The 21,505-nt window shown below is 42.9% G+C and overlaps 1 protein-coding gene across 1 annotated transcript; it reads right to left on the bottom strand.

Moving 5' to 3' along the window:
- Window positions 1–260: 260 nt before the first annotated feature.
- NAA30 (N-alpha-acetyltransferase 30, NatC catalytic subunit) lies at window positions 261–21,256 on the bottom strand. The gene is made up of 5 exons (XM_040067534.1): window positions 21,150–21,256; window positions 19,948–20,859; window positions 12,543–12,666; window positions 10,456–10,511; window positions 261–3,670 (listed from the first exon to the last, which is right to left on the bottom strand). Exons 2-5 carry the CDS (start codon window positions 20,854–20,856, stop codon window positions 3,533–3,535), a joined length of 1,227 nt encoding a protein of 408 aa, XP_039923468.1. The 5' UTR covers window positions 20,857–20,859; window positions 21,150–21,256; the 3' UTR covers window positions 261–3,532.
- Between the last annotated feature and the right edge of the window lie 249 nt (window positions 21,257–21,505).

Raw genomic sequence — 21,505 nt, 5'->3', positions numbered from 1 at the left:
CAGTCAAGTCACGACAGACAGTTTTCTCTCTTAACAATTTTCCCACCTTTTCTCTGTCAGAGAATCCCAGAATGGTTTGGGTTGGAAGGCACCTTCAGGACCAATCCCTGCCATGGGCAGGGGCACCTTCCACTGGCCCAGGATGCTCCAAGCCCCATCCAGCCTGGCCTTGAGCAAGCGTTTATTTGTGTTTTGTAGACAAAGCAAAACAACCATTCGAACATTCCCCTTGAAAAGGAAATAGATAAACAACGTAACCATTTATTTGACTGCATTGTATTTAGACAACTTGTACATTTCGTAACCCCACTGGTTTTGTTCTCATCAAAAAGGATAAAGGGACAGAAGAATATAATCCACTCAAAACAGCAGTCCAGTATTTTGAGATACACTTGCTATTTTCATAGATGCCCACCTGATACCTGAACTCCAACACAGGTTGTAATGTTTATACAAGACCTGAAGTTTTTTTCAACACAGCACTGAGTTGTAGCAATGTCTTGCAGTGCCCTGAAAAAAAATAATTTGTGACATACTCTGCAACACCAATCCGATGATGCCTTGGAGGTGATGAACCTGATCATTTCTTCAAAAACAACGTAATGAATGCAAACATCCAGACCGACACGTCAGCCAGTAGCAACATTTGGGCAAATTTCAATATAAAAGCAATCAACTCCTTAGTTAGATTTGTCAATGCAAAAAGGCGAGGGAGAGAGAACTGTGTTTAGCAACAGACAGGAGAAAGAACCAACTTTTCCTCGCTAGATTCCTTTTGAAAACCTATGCAAATTCCAGGCTTCCCACTTGATTTCCTAATCCCAAGCAGCACAGAGAACAAATCTGTTTGATAGGACCCAACACATGCAGCTCCAGTGTCTCCTGCAGTGAACTCTGAGACACAGCAGCCATGGCAGAACCTTTCAGGCCATGTGCTCTTTAAAAAAAACTAAAAAAGAGAGACCTGCACTTATTTTGCTCAGTATTCTCAACACAGGCATGGCAGCAACCACTTCTGACAAAACCCAACCAGAACTGAAGTTTCTTGCAAAGGGATGATTTTGGCAGTGAGGAGGGATTTCAGCTCACTTCCAAGTCGGCTTTTGAATCTGAAGACACCCACGGCTTAAATATTAACCAATAGAAAACCTGCCTGTCTGGCTTTGCAGATTGAAACCTCAGCAAGACACACAAGGCAGCCCAGTTTGCAAGTTGTGATTCAAGGCCAACAGCTGCATGCAAGGTCTGAAACCTCCCTGATCCAGCTCCAGAGCTGAGGGAAACCTGAATGGATTGGCTACCAACACTGAAGCTCCTTAACACTGAGCAAAACTGCTGAAAAGCCATCCAGAACAAGTGGCACCCCTGAGGGAGCAGAGCAACAAAAAGTTTTCTCATGTCACAAGGCAGCAGTGGCTACACACAGCCTTTAGGCTGAGCTCCAGCACGTCCTGGGAGTAACAGACCAACACTTTGTCTTGGGCACCCTGTTAAAAGATGAGTTTTCTTTACCGAGGGGAACAGACCCCCACGACAGCACAGATGGCGTCTCTACAAGCAGAAAACTCAGCAGGGCCAATATCCATTAAAAATCTTTATTTTCAAATACAACTCATGATTTGTACATGGCAAGAAACGTCCGTCACCATGTGCGATTGGTCTGTGCAAAAGGCAGCTTTGCTCATCGAATCCAGTTTTCCTGCACAGGGCTCTTTTCCAAATGATACTGGAGGTAGGGGTTCTGTTGGTTTTGTTTTTAGTGTACAGTAATTAGCAAAAATGAAAACAAACAACAACAACAAAAAAACTTCCCAAAACCAACCCCACGACTCAAACCAAACCCTAAAAAGAAAAAAAAAATATATATAGTAAGGCAAATCTGGAGAATTCGCTCAATTCCATGAGAGTGGATTCACTGGGAGTTCATCCTTTTGATCCCTGTAAGGACCATTCACCTCAGAATTGGACTTGATCCTGGTGGGTCCCTTCCAACTCCGAATATTCTGAGATCTCTGATTACACAGGTGCTTCCACAAGTCACCTTAATACCTTTATTTTTGTCTTTCCAAATAAAGGAAAAAAAAAAATAAAAAAAGCCCAAACAAAAAAAACCCAACCCAACCGATTCACAGACCTGGGCTACAGAATCACACGGAACAAGAAAGCCTCAACACTGTCATTACTGAAAAAATTGATGGGTATTGGTAAAGCCTATGTAAGCCCAAATAAAGAAAGGAAAAAAATAAAATAGAGAAAAAACAGAGCAAGAGTGAACGCAAGAAAAGAGAGACAAAATTCCTTCCCCGCTGCTTTGATTTTAGAGGGGGAAAAAAAAAAATCCCCCAATAATTTAGCTCATGGAAGTTGAGAAAATGAGAGCAGCTAAAATGAATATGATACACCTTGAAATTTATTTCCAAGACCAAGAACCAAAGATTGAAGCATTTTTGAACACTGAAGCAAAGCAATGTGAATCTGAAAAAAAAACAAAAAACAACTGTTCCAACTATCTTAAAATAGCTGTTTCTCAGAGCTTCTAGCAATGATTTTGATTAAATAAAAATCATACCAATTTACATTAATTTTCTCTATCTTCTTTTAAAAGAAGTCCCTCACTCTTTTAATGAAAAAAGTGCATCCAAACCCAGCAGAGATTCACTGGTGCCACCAGGTTCTTCTAGCAGCTACTTAAGGTTTTCAAAATAGCTTACACTTCTTGCTCTAAGAAGGGCCTTCCAAACCCTTGCTTGGGAGAAGCAACCGAATTATAAAAATCTGAAATAATTTATTATCAAATCCAGAATTTAAATAAAAGCAGGTATTTTTTTTTTTCCTTGCAAAGACAACTGAAGAAAGCAAAAGAATAAAAGCATGCACTCCAAACTTAGAGGTGAAGACAAATATACTTATCTATACAGGCACTGGCAGACGCAATTTAATGGTTACTCGTTGTAACACACACCCCACCCTACAATACATTTTTTCATTCACTAATCACTGAGGTACCAATATTTAAGAATGGAAAAATTCAATATTGAAAAATAAAACCTAAAATTGAAGCCTTTTTTTTTTTTCTTTTTCTTCTTCCCGAGAAAACTATGGCAATTTTTTTGTATGAAATGTTAGTATACTTATAGAATTTTACAATCTACATTGGCTTTATTTTGAATTTTCGGGAACCGAAGGCGGCGTTCCCGTCCAGGTTTTCTCTGATAAAACGTTCACTGTGTGGATGTCCTAAAGAGTCAGCAGACTTGCAAATGAATGAACATTATTCTTGGCTATCACCTGGCACATCTGGCTGGTACCAAAAGGACTCGGAGTCTGAGACAATCGGCTTTAATTCGGAACAAATGCGCCATGCCAAAGTGCAACGAATGTGTGCGACACTCAATGGGACACTGACAGGTTTAAGAGCTGCATGGAAAGTACTAGAAGTCCACCCTGCAAAGCAATTTGGGACAAATTGCATTGCATGCAAAGGACAACTCTGCGCTGCTGGGACGTCGCTCGCTCGCTGGGATGGGGTCTCCTAACGCAGCCATAGCTTCAGACGCAGTGCATCCACTCCATTTAAATAGTATCTGAACAGCCTCTTGTCTCGCACAAAACCAAGGTTTTCATAAAGTTTCAAAGCAGACTTATTTGTGATTTCTGTTTCCAATACGACCTTGAAGGGAGAAAAGAAATAAAGAAAGAAGAAAAGCGCGTTGCGTTAGTCGGCAGTTGCAAGTACCCGATTGCTGAACCAGCTACAAAGGTTTTATTTAAAGGTCTGTTTGAGAGCAATGAACGGAATTAATTTCTTCTTATCTTTACTTAATTAAGCAATATTTCCCCATTTAAAAAATTATCAACCAGCAGTTCATCCACAACCGTGATTGTAAACAACATTCAAGGTATTAGTCTGTGGCTGTAAACAGTATTTCAGTTCAACACCTCGTAATGAAAGTAAAAAACACAGCAACAAATCCCAAACAGCCTCTGTCTCCCAACATCCTCCCCCAAAACCCAAGCTACCAAACAGGTTAGGGTCCAAAACATACTTTGAATGAGTAACTGAGCTTCTGCATGTCACAAGCACTTGGCACATGAGGATTTACTTAATGATTTAATATCTTTGACCCCTGATTCCTTTGAATTAGATGTAGATAAAAGCTTTTGAATTGACACCAGCTGTCAGACCCAACATTTGAAGTGAATATTTGTGCTTAACACAAGAATCACAGAGTGGTCTGGTTTGGAAGGCACCTTCAAGATCATCCAGTTCCAACGCCCTGCCATGGGCAGGGACTTTTCACTATCCCAGGTTGCTCCAAGCCTGATCTAACTCGGGTACCAACAAATACCCTAAACCCAAATGACAGTGCACATCAGAAGAATAAGGAGAGTTTTCCATATTTTTTCCCCTGCGTTGGTAAGATCCCAGAAAGACCTGTCAGAAATAACTCAGACCAAACGCAAGTCCAAGAGCAGCCCAAATTAAGACTCAAAATTGTCTCAGAATTCTCAAGCACAGGCAAAAAAACTACACTGGTGCTAACAAGACATTAATCACAAAGCTTCAGAATTTTTCGTTTCTCTCTTTTTTCTCCACATGCACTGAACAGAGCTCTGCCATAACTGACAAGCCCTGCACCCCCTCCACATAATAAAAACCAGTTCTGTCTCCTTACTGGTGCCCAATGCAATTATCTAAGGTTCTGCTACTAACAAGAGATCCTGGTTGCACAAGAACAGGGGCTGAACTAACAAGGACTCCATACAGCCCCTGACAGTGAACAACCACATGTTAGACAGGAGCTGATGGTCACAGTAGAAAGACCAGAGAAAGAAAATACAGGACCAAACTATCAGCCTGGATTTCTAGAGCAGTTAAAGTCCATCTATTTCATGGCTTCTGTGGCCTCCCTGCCTTCAGGCACACATTCCCGTTCCTTCTCCTCCCGGCCTCTCCTGCCAGCTCTCAAGGCTGGTTCCTGAGCTACTTCCAAAGCCACCAGGTAGAAAATCTTCCGTTTTTCTCTGCATGGGGTTGGTTTTCTGCAGTCTGAGAAGTGGCTAGGCCAGCTTGAAAGGGGAAGGCAACCAGTGGTTAGAGTGGCCTGAAACTGCAGTCAAATATATAAATTAAATGGATTTTCAAATCTTATTGGAGGCAACCAGTCTCACCACAGGCTACTACATTCCACCCATGTTTCTCAGTGTAAGGATGCTGAAAGAACAATAAAGCTGGGGATAACAATCCAACAAACAAAGTAATAGCTAGTTTTACAAAAAGGAACTAAATTAATCATCAGAGTTCTTAAATTACAGTAGGGCATTGTTGTAGCTGCACACTTAAGACAACCTAATTCAATTCTCAGTTTTGTGACAAGAGTGAGAGATTGAATTTCTCCAGCTGGCATCTCCCAGAACATTACTAGCAAGTCCTGTGAGCTGATGGAGTACTCCTAACATCCTTCATCCATTAAAATGGATAACCATTCATCTGTAACAAAGGATGGAAGCACCATCACTTTGCTGGAGAGGGCTATTTTCTACACATTGTACAACTCCTTAATCCCAATTTAAACAGAACACTGAAGCCAAGGAAGGGATCTGACCGGTGTAAATCCACCATGCAGTGGATTATTTATTTGAACTCTCAGCTACCAGGGGCATTCACTCTCTCAAAGGTTCAGTAATCTGGCAGAGTGATGTAACAACTCTATTCAACTGCAAGCTCCAACACCTGGCAATGCTAAAACACTTCCAGCACTGCAGGTGATTGAGCTGAAGGGAGTGGTTCAATGTTGAAATACAGGTTTGCTGGAATCCCACTACCTGGGAGAATGCTCATCTTGAAAGCAAATGCAACAGATTTGCTCTGGTATTTCTAAGGAAGTCTCAGCACAATGAAAAGTAATTCCCTGATCTCAACATACTGCAACTGAAGACATCTTTCTGTTATCCGAAAAGGAAACATAGGCATATTTTATTCAGATTTCATTAGCTTTCTTTGGTGAAGAATGCATGTCTTCCTGTGTGAGATTTTCACTCAAGCTCCAAACTTCAACTGTTACATTTATTTCTGCTCTTGTGGGTTGATTTTGTTGCACACATGTGCCTGTTAAAATCGTCTGATAACACAGTAACACCCCCCCAAGGGCAGCAAAGCTCTGACTAGATTTAACAGCGCTTTCTGCTCAAGCTGCAACTTCTTGAAGGTTGCGACGTTCTCTTTTACCTTAAATTTCATAAACCTAACATTTTAGCTCAACTCTAATATTAACTGGGCTTAGAAGCAAGAAGATTTCTGTATTAAGAGTGGAGTGCAACGTACCTTGCTGCTATATTTTCATACTTTGAATTTATTCCTGAACTGAAGCCAACTGGAGTGGTCAGGCTTTCTTTCTTCTTCAGTTCAAACTCTGAAGGAACTCAAGTTTAAAACCCAAGACATAGAATGGATAGAGCCAAATCAAATGAACAAAGTCCTCTCAGCACTCACAGAGGAGGTTGCTATTCTTACTTTTAAGTCTGACAGATTATCAGACTCAAGTTATGAGGGCTTGTCCAGTGTCCTTAATCCATTTAACTGCCTTACCTTTTAAAGAGAGGTACTACCCAAAAATTTAACAGTTCATACTTTGTATGTTTTGTAGATTAAGGAGAAACAAAAATATCAGAAGTGTGATGATTTCAAACAGGATTCCATAAAAATGCACAGTTCATTTTTACTAGAGTGGTGCTGAATTAAAATGACACACCTACTAGCGTGGCCACCCTAGTTCTAAATCACCCTGAAGTTTCAATGGGAAGTCCCATGAGAACCTGTGGTTCCCTTTCATGTTCTACATTTTTGCTTAAAAAATGGTTTTTGAAGTCCTCACTTACTGCAGTCTTATTTTCATTAGTAACTACTTGCATGGTACATCATTTCAGCAATATGAAGTGAACGGATTGTCTGCAGATTCCTCAGTCATTTGTTACAGATGGAAAACCTGCCTATGAACAACTCCTCCTTTCTAATTGTAATTAAGGCATGTAACAGTTACACAGGATGGTCTTCAGCTACAGAGTTCTGGGAAACTGCCTGCCAGCACAAACAGTACAAAAAGCAGTCAGTCAGACACCTACCTTGCTGCAATTAACACATGCTTTTCTTTCTGAAACTGGAAGAAAAATACCTCCAAAACTTTGGAGTTGGAAGTAAAACCATTCACCTTCACTTGATTTATTTCCGTAGTTCATCTTCTCTATGCAACCAGCCCACAGTTATCCTAAATCACTGTGACCTGCTGCAAACTCAGCCCGTTACAGTTCACTACCCCAAATATCAGAATTCATGAACATCAAATATTTGAGAAAGTCACAAAGGTAAAAAACACCCCACAAATCAGAGATCCCGAAGTTTTGTAATGCAGACGCTCCAGCTGGAAGCTGCTGTGAGCACTTTCCTCAGGCCTGAAGGTTATTTCTGGTTCAAGCACCCACCCCCAACACCAGATCACTTCCCTGGTTTCTATTCTCATGTAGGCCATGGCCAGCTCCATGGCCAGCTCCTCCCCTGCATGGATTCCATTCCAGTCAATTCACCTCCTCACTTACTCACTCCACAGCTTTCCCAGAGAAACCAGCCCTGGGGAAGACTTTGCACCCAGCAGAAGAAGCTGCCTCTCAAGCAGGGTGCTGACCACCGTAAATCACTCACTCCATAGGCCTGCCTTGGTTTATTCCCACTAAAACAGCCCTCAGGGGGGGGAAAAAAAATGTCCTTAAACAGCAGAACATTGAAATGGCTTTGAAATGCCACCTATCAGCTGAGATTTGTCAAGATTTTCTCTGTGCTGTTGTATAAATCCTTTGTTTTTCAGGACTCAATGCTGGTACCTCCAAAGCCAAATGTGTGATACTTTGAAAAGCAACACACGGAGTGAGGCATTTATCAGATTATATGCCACAAGTTATTAAAATTAAGTCTATTTACTGAATCTACTCCATAATTAGATTGAAGGGAAGAGTTTCCAAGCAGCCTTTGGAAATTTTTCACGACACCCACAGCTGCATATTCATGTTTTTAATCTTATTCCAAGCAAGTTTCAGAAAATAGCGTTTTGTTTTTAATTGGGCTCCATCTTATCTCAAAAAGCAGTATCTTTTTATTTTCATCAGGATTCTGATTTTATTAAAAGATGTAGAAAAATACCCTAAAAGCTACAGGGATGATTAAACTATTTATACATCTCACACAGACAAATTATTGTGATGCACTACTTTGTGTTTGATGAGCTTTAAGCATCAATTGATCAGAAAGTCATCTCCTGACAACTGATGTGAAAAGTGGTGAGAGCCAAGAGTTGGGCAGCGCTTTTCATGGGTGCCTAGTTAAGATTTTTCAGATTCTGGCCTGACTGAAAACTCAGCACTCCACCACTAACCAACATCCTTATTTTGCACCATTTTGGGTATGTGGAAGAAGCCTACTTGGTGGCAAAGAAAAGAAAAAACGAACTATGAAAACATTGGCTGCTTGATTGTGGGTAACCTGTATGTGGAAAAGAACAACATAAATAAAAATAAGTGTGGGTGTGGTGAAGTAAAATCAGTAAAATGCTCTACTTGTATTCCATGCTCCCTAAAGGGCTGCCAGTTCAGAATTTAGTGCCAGCACAAGACTCAGCTGATGAAAAAGCCCCCCAAAAGCAGGGGATGAGTTTGGAATCATCATTCTACGAACAGCAGTTCCAAACCCAGCACACAATTCAATGAGTCTGAATTGTAGTGCCTTCAAATAAAGAGACAGAATCTGAGAAATGCCCTTTGCCCCTGGTCCAAAGCATTTATACAGCACCACAGATGAAAATCTGTGACTAAGACTTAATGAGGCCTCACTGCAGACCTGCAACCCTTATCACAGTTATTTCATGTTTATGGAGATAAAAAACTAGCAAAAATGGATCTTGGATTAATATGACAGTGGTAGAGGAAAAAGACAGACACAGAAGAGGTTACGGTTAGAGGTCACTTGTTAGACAGTCCAATCTAGAAATGAATTTACATGAGAAGTAGCACACAGACATTCAGAAATTACACAGTAATTACTGCAACTCAGAGCTTGAGTAGAAACATCCAGTTCTACTCCTGACTCTCTAAAAACAGTGGGCAATTCACTTCCCTTCTCTGCATCTCACTTCTGCAGCTGTGGTGTGAACACTGTAACCCCGAACCTCACGGATTTTTCAATTTTTAAAAAATCGTGACTAGTCTAGAAATGGGAAATCAACTCAAGGCCACAGTGGAAAGCAATGGGGAAAACAAACCAATCAACCTCTTCTTGATTAGCACAGCGTAGGCAAGTAGTAAAAGAGATTAGAGGAAAGCATTTCAGAAACCATGGTAGAAGCAAGAAGCCAAAATAAAGAACTTGAAAGAATTACAGACTGCACTGTACTGCCCAAGTACAACATAAATTAGAAGGTGAGGGGGAAGAAGACACCAGCAAGCAGAGGCATGAAGGGATCTGAGGGGAAGAATAAATCTCCCAATGAATGAAGCCAGAGCACAGGCAGGGATGCTGCAAGAGCTGAAACACAACGAGTGGAAAAACAAACTGGAGCGTTGTGCCAGAAGTCCTGTGACACCAATTGTAGCTCTGCATAAGGAACTTCCCACAGGGCAGTGGGACAATTGAGGGAGCAGCTGAAGTGAGATAACAGAGAGATCAAAGGCTCATTAGCTATGACACACTGAAATGATAGTGCTCATGTATCAGGAACAACTGCATTGTGCCAAGGAGCTAGAAGTTAAAGGCACAGATAACCTGGTTAAGGAGGATGGATGGATGCAGGGAGAGCTGCTCACAAGTTAAACAAGGCACATAACAACAGAGTTGTCTTATGAATATATTTATATTTTTTTAAAAAAAAGCAGGAACTGTAATCTGGTAAAAGAGTAACAACATTTAGGGCAGGGGAGTTTGCCAGTGATTCAGTGACTCTCCTTGCACGCCTGTGTTGCCGGGCTAAGCCACTGCAGCTCTGCTCTGTGCAATGTCAGAACAGCCTGGTGAGTGGCTGTGATAAATCCACATTCTGCAGCAGCACAGCACACGCTGTTCTGTGGCTCTGTGTACTCTGAAGGGATGGCAGGGATACACAGGACATGCTCATCCCACAGCTCAGCTGCACCTCAAACTGGGGCCCTTGCAGGAAAATGGGCCTGAGCAAAGGCTGAGGCAGCTTCACAAGGTACGCTGCTGAATTTCAGCACTTAGGACAAATTTAGAAAGTCCATCTCCTATTTGTGCCATACTTTTTTTTAGGTTGTTTTCCCTTTTATTATAAAGTAGCTTCTTACCAACTTATTTCCCACCTAAAAAAAGTCCTGTAGAAGAAAAACCTGTGAAATGAATCCACGTACAAGAGAGTGCAAACCATTTACATTATGAAAGTTTTGATTATAAAATCTTACCTCATCACAATCTCCTTCAACCATAGCATAAATAGCTTTCTTAACCAAGTTTGTACCTGAAACACAGATTTCAGTAAGTGTCAGAGTTGAAGTGGAAAAAGAAAAAAAAAAAGACAGTTTATATATGACTAATGTGTGCTACCTACATGACATGACACCTGGGGAAAGCAGGGAGGAAAGAAAAACAAGGAGCTGCAGACAAGCTGCAGCCTCAAGTTTGAACACCAAAATAATCTGTGAAGTTATCCAGAGAACTCAGCCCAAGTGCAAGATTCTTGTAACACAAGGATATTAGAAACTGGCTGCTATGCTCAACATGGTGTTATATATAGCCTTCCAAGATGTGATTCATTCCTTTTTGTTGCATTTAAAGTCCAAATCTGCCAGCATGTACTTGAAGGACATTCATCTTCCAAGGGAATTTCCTCTTACTAAAACAAATACTTCTATTAGTAACAGAACTTATGAAACCACTGTTCTTACGGCTCACTCCCATTTGGGTTTGCTAGCATCTAATAATATTCTTGAAGCCCATGCCTTCCCCTCAGTCAAGCATGAGTTTAATTTTTTAATCGTTATTTGTCATCTATTTCGCAACAGTTCTACAAATGTAATCGCCCTACCTGTCTGCAGAATTGGGGTGAAATTGAAAGTTGATTTAAAAGTTATTAGTGGAAAAAACTGCTGCTCAGTAAAATTGCATAAACCTCACTTCCATAAGAAGGCTATGGAAAATGGAAAAAAAAACAAAAAAACCAAGGAATCTACAGAATGTTTTAAAATATTCTCCAAACTTTAATCAATTAAGATTTTGCTCTGAATGTTATGATAAAACTGTTCTACATTTAAAGCAGATCGTCAGATTAACAGCACGCTCTGAGAAACAGCAAGGTGGCAAACACAAGAAAAAGTCAACATGTAGAATGCTAAAGTAAGCAAGACTTTAAAGATAAATTCTACGTGTGTAGTTCTAATTTAACAAACTGACTAAAGTGAGGGGAAAGCCTTGCAGTGATCTTCATAATAACAGCATTAGTTCTTATTTACTTCTGAATCCAAGCGCCTGCAATTAAATTATGGCAGACTCCTTCATGACTCAGCTAAAAGGAAAGGAGAGACAGTGATTTCTCAGTATCCTCTTCCTCTGCTCCACTACAGAAACCAACAATGGCTTTTGAATTGCACTGGGGAAAGAAAAAATATGCACATGCTTGAACAGTAATGTGGTTTTTTGGAGGTTGCTTTCTGGAACAGAGCAAACACAATGATACATTCTGTAATGGATCACTGTATTTTTCGATTGCAAGTAATATTCTGCCTTTAATCACAGAAGCATGAGCTGTTCAGTGTGGATGAGTGGTGAAGCACAGTTCTAAGCTTTGGAGCTGACAGCTACATTTAGTTAAAAACACTTTACAAAATGTAATTTCACAATAACCAGCATGAAAAATTAAGTTCCATAAGAACAGATATTTAATTAAGCCAACTTGGCTAACTGGTATTAGAATGAAAATCCCTTCACCAGGGCAAAACTGATTAACGAGGAAGGGCAAACTCCCTGCCAAGAGTGATTTCTTTACCACGTAACTTCCCAACAAAACAGATCTCCATTTCAATCACTCAACTAACAATACACAGCTATTTTTCTTCCCTGATTAATACAGTAATGAGCTCTATACATTCTCCCTGATGGGTAATATATGCATAATTTATAGGGGAAAGTCAGGAAGTAAGTTCACTGTAAAAAAGGCACCTGAACACAACGTGAAAATACAGTGATGAGGGCACACAAAACCACAAAGCAGTTCCCACTGTTGTTATTTGGCAGTGGTAGAGGCAGAGGTTAGGGGCTGCTGCATGCCTTCCTTTCTAGCCTTATCAGATCCCAGGCGTGAACCTCACAGGGCATTTCAGGTTATTTTAACAAAATCAGAAAAGCCACTGGGGAGCTCGTGTGTTTGAGGGAGGCGGGGATGACACACAAAGCACCACATCCTGAAGTTCAGTTCAGCTTAAATCTTTATGACAGCTACAGTTATCCCAGCTAGAGGATTCAAGGAAGAAAGAACAAAAAAGGCTATTCTTACCAATTCCTTTTCTTCTGTATTTGGAATCCACTGCTAACATGGCTATATAACCTCTGCGGAACATCTTTTTGTGCATATCCAGCTTGCAGACGATGGCACCTACACACTCCTCACCTACCATGGCCTTAAAGACAAACATACATGGATGGAATTCTCAGTTTGGGATCCACAGTGCTACCAAAAGCAGTAAACCAGTTCATTTTTCAAGTGAAAGAGCCACACAAAATTTGTTCGTATAAAGCGACAAAAAGGTGACAACGTAAATTTTAAAAACATCTCCCGAAGTATTACTGATTAAAAGACTTAATTGCTTTATTACATTCCAATAAAGTTCCAATTACCAACCAATGAATTACTCCTGGAGAGAACCACATCATCATTTCACAAAGTCTACAGGCAAGAACACATGTGACTAAAAAGGAAAAATAAATAAAATACCAGGTTAAGGCATAAATTACCCTTTCATATGGGCTCCTGCAGAGGAAAAAAGTCCATTCCTGTTTAATAGTGATCTGAATTTTCCTGTACAAGGGCTGTGGTAGATAACACGCTTAATTTTTTTCTGGTTTTAATGTCAAGGTCACAAAGGATCAGAGAAAAGTGTAGCTGCATTTAATCTTTAGACACTGTCGATTTCAGTCATTTGACACCCAGAGAACAAACAAAAAAAGCACAGTTAATTTCACACATTTCAACTATTGGGAGATTTCATTTGTTAAGAGCTATGCACTTGCAGTTAATCCCAGTGGCATTGTCACAGTAACCGTGGTCAAGGAGATGTAGGCATTCTGAAATTTTAACAAGAAAAACCCCAAAAAGGAAAGGACCCAATTCCTCCCCAAATGCTCATCAAACCACTGGCACACCCATCGTGTTCACCAAAATTCTACTGTGAGAGAAAGGAAAACTAAGTGATGTTAACTGAAGGATTAGACAGCATAAGGGATTAATGACATTACAACCTGCAGCAGTAAAACTGAGTAATGCTGCAGAGTGGGACAGCATCCAAGGGGAAAACAAATTCCTGTGCACTCAGGAAAGATGGGCAGAGATAAAAAGAAACTCATAATTTTACATATGGGTGTGTGAGCGGATCCACAGCCTTTGACAGACCCTGCAGGGAGGACCAGCCCTGAGCTCAAGTGCAGCAGCTAAACCAGGACTACAGCACATGATTGGCACAAGCACGTGCTGGTACAAGAGCTGCCGGATAATCCAAATTTACGACTCTAAGACATGTCAAATGAAAAGAACTTGCTAGAGCCAGTGCTGCCAGGCCTCAGAGCAGCCACCTGTGAACCCAGAGCTCAGTTGTCCCAAGTCTGTGCTACAAACTCAGCCACCTGAATTGTTGTGCACAGCTTGTAGGCTAAAGCTCCATGGACAGAAGATTCCTTCCTGCAGGTCATACTGCAGGCACAGCCTCTTCAGCCCTAAAAGAATAGTCTTTGAGCATCTCCACCTGGATGGTGGGTTATTAACCAAGTCAGCTGTCAACTAGGAGCTGCAGCAAAGGTGAAATGAAGCAGCCAAAAAAAGTACAAGCTGCAGCTCCAAAGCCCTATGATACATCACGATCCTAACTCCATTTCTAATGTAGCTGAAGCAAATATAACTATTGCTAAGTTTTTATTTGGCAGGAAAACACATTTCAGCAGTATCCAAGAACAACCCTGAACAATCTTAACGAGTGGTTTTTAAAACAACAAACAAAAACCGTAGCATGATCTAACTGGACTGAAACACAGAGCCTCTAAGCAGTCTTTCATTTGCTCCAAAACAGTTTATTCCACAGAAAAGAGGAGCTGAAACGGTGGATGATGCAAAGTTTCAGCTCAAGGCAAGTTCTGTATCTCGGCTCAGACCTGAGAAAAGCGGGGAGTTAAATAAAGAGTATCATCAGACAGACTGCTCAGAACATTGCTATAATTATGCAGAGTACCTAGATGTAATCTTATACCTCACTAAGAAAAAAAAAAAAAAAAAGAAGAGGCACACCACAAACTAACATGTTATAGCTGTGCTTTGCCCTGGAGTGAACACGTGCAAACTGTTGATCCTAACAGTTATGTGGAGAATTTTTAAGATACATGTATTCTTTTTTTTTTAACACGCTTCAGGAGCGGCGACAATCCAGACACTTCGTACCTGAGCTCTCTCCTGTTCAGGGCACTTTTCAGAAAAGTTATATTCATGACTCACATATTTAAAATGCTAAATGAACAGCAAAGAATTTTGTTTCGGTGATCAAAGAAGCAAATACCCACTGGTTTTACCACTGCTGCCAGAGAGCTGAATAAAGAATGACTCTGTTACCAGTTCTCCAAACACTGAAATCTATTTCTCTCTGTCTTTAGGCAGGTTAAGTCTGGCAGTTAATCTACAGCTGTTCCACTCACAAAAGGAGTGCTGCATTTCCACCTCATTTAAAGGGGTTTTTGTTGCATTTCCTCTCCTTTCTCCTTCTTTCCAACCTTATCTAAAGCTGGAAATGAACCTAAACCATGATGTGAAACTCGGCAATTTAATTTCCTGGAGAAGGTTAAACTGTGTAAATAAAAAAAAAAAAAAAAACAAAAAAAACCAGACCAGACAGAAATAGGGAGAGTCGTGAGGAGGGAGTCGAAGTAGCTCCCACACATCACTTAGGAAAAGACAATCATGGGCCAAATTTTCCTTTCAGGTATTTGAGAGTACTTCTAAACATGCAATTTTCTACAAACAGAATTCAGCCTAAGTCACTATTATATTATAAACTCCATAGAGAACTGTAGGAGTTACTCCAATACTAGGTTATTAGTAGCAGGATTAACATACATGAATCCAAATCCAATATTTGCATCATCTTTGTTCCTATGAATAAGTTTAAATGCTTAAAACAAACCAGATTTTAATATACTGGAAGAGCTACTAAAGAAATGTCTGTATATCAGCAAGAACATTACTTTCCACTGAATTAATCAATTTGTATTAATTTCATTATCAAAGATGACATTATGTTTGTCAGCCAGTCTGAGTATGCATTTAATATCCAGATCCTGGGAATTTTGCTTAAAGGAGATTAAAACAGCCAACCAGCCCCAAAAGGGAAATATTCTGCAACTCAAATACAGCAGAACCTGCATTTTCCTTCCACACCTGCACCAAAGTCCATCCCAAAGGATGGGCAGGCACAGCTCGGAATGAACTGGCTCACATTTGGAGGATACATCCAGGGTAATGGCTTTAACCTCACCGCTGGCACTTCAGCCATGGCTCTTCCCGGTACCTGGCAAATCACCACATCCCTCTGCTTCCACTCCATGAACCTGGACACCAGCAATTCCCTCCCGTGTGAGGAACACCCTCTGCAGTAACTGCCCTGGCTGTTGTCACCTGCTCAGGTGCTGCAGGGACTTCAGTTTTCACAGAGCCATCGACAGTGTCTCAAAGCGTGATCACTCCTGAAAACAAACTGGAACACAAAGTTGGCAAATTCTCCTGCAAAACTTCTTCCTACGTCTGGCATGAGGCCAGGAAGACTTCTCAGACAACCTCTTAACTTTTCTGGCTCTTCCTTTAAGCCCCAGGTTTTCCACAGCTGAAGAACAGGGATGATGTCTTACAAGTCTTAATTTCAACACACCAAGACTCTTGAATCAAATCCAATTAAAAAAAAATATGCAAAGCATTAGTATAAAACAAGACTTAACTGCAGTCATTTAGGATTTACAACACATTTAAAACCACTTACACGGAATTAATAGGTTATTTTTAAATTTGTGAAAGTTTAAATTATAAATGCTGCTATACCTAGTGGCAAAGTTAACAACCCAATAAAAGCATAGATTTTCTAGAATTTTCTTAAAAGGCAGCTGAGTGGTACAGTGAATTACAGGAGAAGTTACAACACTCAGCCAGAACTCTGCTTTTATTATGTTCTGTCTTATCCAAACTCTGGCACAGAGCAAGGTTTCCTAAGCTCACCTCTCCCACGCTAAAGGATTTTGAAAACCATTTTCTGAAATATTTAATTTATCAGTCTGAAATGCAAGCTTCAGAACTTTAGCACCGCTAAGACTAGAAGCTACAAAACCACTTTAAAAGAAAGCTACAACGCCGAAAACGCATTTACAATCCATCTGGGGACAAAGATGTAACATTGCTTAAAAACACTCCACATGAAACAGAAGATGCCCCTTGCCCCTGTCATTTTTTTGGCAGAGGAGTGGTTATCATTTGAGGAGAAACTGAGCTGACAATTTCTGAGAGCAAGTAAAAAAACCAGGCATTTACTGGGCACCCACATCTAATACATCTGAAGACAGGCAAAATGTGCGTTTATCAGACAGCTGGAGTTTTACACAATCCCAGAATGGTTTGGGTTGGAAAAGACCTTAAAGATCATCTAGGTCCAACCCCCTGCCATGGACAGGGACACCTTCCACTGGAAGTTTATGGAGGAAAATGTTATTACCTTGCCACAGCCCAGACACTGCTGCAGTGTGAGACCTCAGCACCAAGCAGTATTCCCAACTTGCTACCCCTAAAGTCAGGGTAACAGTTATGTGGATAACTTTGATACTGAATTTAACAGGGTTTTAGGATTTCCAGTATCTCCAGGTCCTTTGAAAGTGGAATATTAACTTCTTTGAGTGCGCAGCTAGGAAGTGGCCTGAGCCTGAAATACTCTGGTCACTACTGACCAGTCAGGGTTGATCCTCTGCTGTGCCCTCCCACCTCTTCCCTTGCTCCGGTGCCTGTGACACCCTACAGGAATGTATCTGGAGCTCTAAACCAAGAGAGCATCATCCTAAAACATCTAAATACACACATTTACAAGCATATGCTGGTCAGAGGGGTACCTTGGCTCCCAAAATCACAGAAACACAGGGGACAGCACAAGGCAGGAAGGAGGAGTTGAAGAGAAAGGAAAAACAAGCAGCAGCAACTGGGCAACTTGGGAAGGCCAAGCCAAAACTGAGCAAGTTTCAAATCCATGCAATAAAGTTAATAATGCCCCCAGAAATCAGCTTTGCATTGTCAGAATAGGGAAATGATGTCTCAGATGGTTCACTGAATAAGCCATTAGAAAGAGGTGATTATTTAGGGAAAACACACATCCCATCTTAATTTTCAGCAGCGTCAGTTCTTTCCCCTCACAGGGAGAGAAAAAGAAAGGGGCCATGACAGCACTGGGAAGACAGGTGAATGTGCCCTGGAAGAATTTCAAATGGTGGTGGTGAAGTTCAGTAAAGGACCTGATTGAACCCTTACAGATCTTTTTCCAAATACAGTTAAATCACAGGCTAACCCCTCTTCCCAAAACAATCAAACCCCAGCCAAAACCTGAAACCAGAGGGGTGTGGGGCCACAAAGCATTAAATCAAATGATTCAGTGAGATCAGGCACTGAGCTTCATGTTCACCATCCTGACACTTCTTGCTAATTGAAATATGCAGTCCCTGACTGAAGATAAATATTTTATAGCGATTTATTAGAGAGAAGTAGTTCAGGAATCCATTAACTGCAGGAACATTTTATATTTTATAGAACAGAAACTTTTCAAGACAACCTCTAAGAAACAAACCCCAAAAATATTCACAAAAACCGCAATCGCCCCCACACATGAATTTGACTCAGGATGCTGCAAGACCTTCAAATTATTAAGCAGATCACAATTTGCTGGCTTTAGATATTCACAGCCATATATTGTTCTCTACACTTTTATGTACTTTATATTGTTTCACCTTTCAAAAAAAAAAAAAAGGCAAATACATTGAGATCAAGAAAAGTTTTGTTGATTCTTTAGGGCTATCAAAAAATGAAGCTGTCACCACAAAATAAGCTTTCTCTTCTTTGAGTGATATCTTACTCTTTAAATGAGCTTATTAGAAATCATCTGTTTTAGCTCCCTGTCAAACAACTTGTCACTGTTCTCACAACAAAATTCTTCAGTTATTCCCTGACCAAAAAAACCCCCATAATGACTGGAAGTCTAAACAAATGCACTGTGATCTAAGAGTATCCAACATTTCCTTGGCTCTACCAGGGATACACCTGATGCTCAAAGTATGGACTTTCATAGTTCTTGAGCATTTTACTCTCACTATGAGGTAAATCAGTCACAGGCAGAGCTCAGCGTTTGAAGAACATCACTGTGCTCTGATCAGCATCCTTGTAATGGCAAACATGACTCTGCATCCAACAAGGCTCTCCCATATTTCATATTCTGTTTTGTTCTAGGTCAGCTTTTCGCTATGCTCAACTTCCAGTAATCCTACTGTATTCCCTCTGCAGGGTTTTAAGAAGCACCGTTCTGAAAATCCTCCTATAAACCGTATCAACCCTGGTATAAATTATACCAGATCCTAAACCAGAAACATTCAGGAAGTTTAAGGCCAGATGGACTCCACCAGCCTCACCTCTTATACTCACATTCTACCAAAATTTCAGAGATATCCCTGAACTGAAGGGTGTCTTGGCTCTGGCTAAATCACACCTTTCAGAGGTGTGTCCAGCCTTAATTAAAACATCAAGAGAGACAATTTCATCATTTTCTTTAGCAAGGAAGTGCCTCCAACTCCCCTAGACGTTGTGTTTTGCAGCTGTAAGTGTTCCTATGAGTAAATCAAGCACAGCTAAGCTCTTGCTATGCACGCACACTCCTCAGGCCAACTTCTACTCAGTTTCATTTACCTGTGGATGAATTATCATCCTAAAAGCGTGCAGCTGAGACACAAAAAGTGCTAAACATTTAGGAAGGCAGGGGGCAGCTAAACCAGCCTTTCAGTAGTGCAGCAGGAAGAATGCAACATTAAATAGGTTGTTAGCGCTGGGAGCCAACGTGAGAATTCCTGCATGCTGCGAGCCCACTCACACCTGTAAAAGCAACACAGTTGGACTTGCCTTTGTCAAAGTAAGCTCACAGATCAAAAAAGCCTCCTCAACCTTTCACAGTGCCTCTCCGCCTATCACTTAACATTTATGTGCCAGCCCCGCTTTAGTCAGTTTTAAAACCATTGTGCAAGAATTACCAAGCAGTTACAAGGCATTAGTGGACTAAGTACTTTCTTTCTTAAATCCAAGCCCAGGAACTGAGACAGAATCATAAAATGAGCTACCAAAGGTCACAAAAGTCAATGTCAAAACCAAGATTAGAAGCCCTGAATTCCTGGATCCTAGCCCTGTGCTCAAACCCTCTCCCCACCACTTAAAACACGTGTTAACAAATGCAGAACTTCGGGCACATGCTTTACTTGTACGTGCACAGGTCACAGTGGGACAGGTTATTTCCAAAAAAGCTTGGCCTTACCCACAAAAAGATTATTGGAAGTATTTCAACAAACGTCACCCCTTCCATCCTCTCCTCCCCAGCCCCACACCACTCCCAACTCCTGCCCTCCCTGCTCCCTCTGGCACTTACCAAAAAGCAAAGTTGTGGCCAGTTGTGGATAAAATACCTATATGTGTAAATGGAGTAGGGTTCAGACAGATCTTTGGTGATCAGTCTCATGATATCGGGCATCTGCAGCTCTGACTCATACTGGACGTATCGTATCGTTAGGTCCTCCTCGGGCTGACAGTCCGTTCCCGAGCCTTTCAAACTGCAGGCTGCCGCTAAGGACCCGGAGAGTAGCTGCAGGGACTCCTCCTCCTCCTCCCCTCCTTCATCCCCCTCCTCCTGCTCTTCCTCCTCCAAGCCAGTCTCTCCTGCCAGCCCATTGCGGGCTGCAGTCTTAGCAGCAGCAGTCGCGGTTGTGGCAGCAGGCTGGCTCCTGTCCCCTTTAGCCGGGGGAGAAGGAGGAGGAGAGGGTGCAGTCCTTCCCTGGGGAGGGAGGTGGTTGGCGTGGGGGGACGAGGGCGCTGCGGTGGGGGGCGACGGCTGCTGCTGTCCGGAGCCCATTGTTTTGCTGGCTCGCTTGTTCTCCAGCCCCTCGGGGGCCGCCCCTGCCTCCGAGCCGAGGATCTTGCCCTTGAGGGAGGCCCGCAGGTGCCGCAGCTCGGGGCTGATGAGGCCGTTGAGCTGGTGGTTGTGGTGCGGGGGGTGATGGTGGTGGCGGTGGTGGTGGCGGTGCTGCGGGCCCCCCTTGCCGCCGTCGCTGCCTCCTCCTCCTCGCTGCTGCTGCTGCTCCCGTCCGCCCGCGGGTCCCTCCTCTTCCTCCTCCTCTTCGGCCTCCTCGTCCTGGGCGCCGGTGCAGGCGGCGGCGGCATAAGAGGTGGCGGAGGAGGAGGAGGAGGAAGCAGCTCCCCCTCCTCCTCCTCCGGGGAAAGGGGAGAGCGTGTCCCCCTGCGGGGACAGGACGCTGCTAGGCCCCGGCGGTACCTCGGCCATATCCTACGGGAGAGACCGACACAAACTCACCGGGGAGGAGGAGGAGGGCGCCAAACCGAACGGGGGCGACGGGAAGATGGGGGGGAGGCGCGGCGGCCTCACGGGCCGCGCTCGGCGGGGAGCGGGGTTGGGGGGGGGGGGGGGGGGGGTGTAGCGCGAACAAAGGCACGCACGGTGCCCGGGCCGCGCCTCGCCGCCCCGCCGCCCCCTCTGGCGGCTGCCCCGCTGCCCCCGCGGGCGGGGCCGTTCCCGGAGCGCTCGGGGCCCGGGGTCCCCCCGCCGCCGCCACTCACCGCCGCGTCTGGGCAGCTCCCGCTCCGCCGCCGCCAAGCGCGGCCGCCGCGGCCGTAAAACCAGCGGCCAGTTCCTGTCGGCCCTTACGACACTTCCTCCCTTGGCGGCGGCGCCTGGCGACGGCGGGGCGGGGCGGGGGCGGTGCCCTCAGCCCGGTGCCCGTGCGGGGAGCGCGGGCCTGGGACAGGGGCAGGGGAACGGGATCGGTCACAGATTCACGGAATCGCAGAGCCAGCTGGGTTGGAAAAGACCTCTGAGATCGCTGAGTCCAGCCTGTGACTGAACACACCCGGTCTTTCACAGACTCAGGGTGTCCGGGAGGGATCAGGGATCATGGAGTCCAGGCCCTGCACAG

The sequence above is a fragment of the Hirundo rustica genome, chromosome 6 (genome assembly GCF_015227805.2).
Source record: "Hirundo rustica isolate bHirRus1 chromosome 6, bHirRus1.pri.v3, whole genome shotgun sequence".
Lineage (NCBI taxonomy): Eukaryota > Metazoa > Chordata > Aves > Passeriformes > Hirundinidae > Hirundo > Hirundo rustica.
Note: the sequence above shows the minus strand (reverse complement) of the source record. Positions and strands in the feature narration are given on the sequence as shown.

What these genes read in the sequence shown, in the direction of transcription:
- NAA30 (XM_040067534.1), bottom strand. Translation starts at nt 20,856, where the DNA reads ATGGCCGAGGTACCGCCGGGGCCTAGCAGCGTCCTGTCCCCGCAGGGG. An exon ending in GGCCACAACTTTGCTTTTTG is followed by an intron (nt 12,667 to 19,947) that starts GTAAGTGCCAGA and finishes TTTGTCTTTAAG; the next exon opens with GCCATGGTAGGTGAGGAGTG. An exon ending in ATACAGAAGAAAAGGAATTG is followed by an intron (nt 10,512 to 12,542) that starts GTAAGAATAGCC and finishes TCTGTGTTTCAG; the next exon opens with GTACAAACTTGGTTAAGAAA.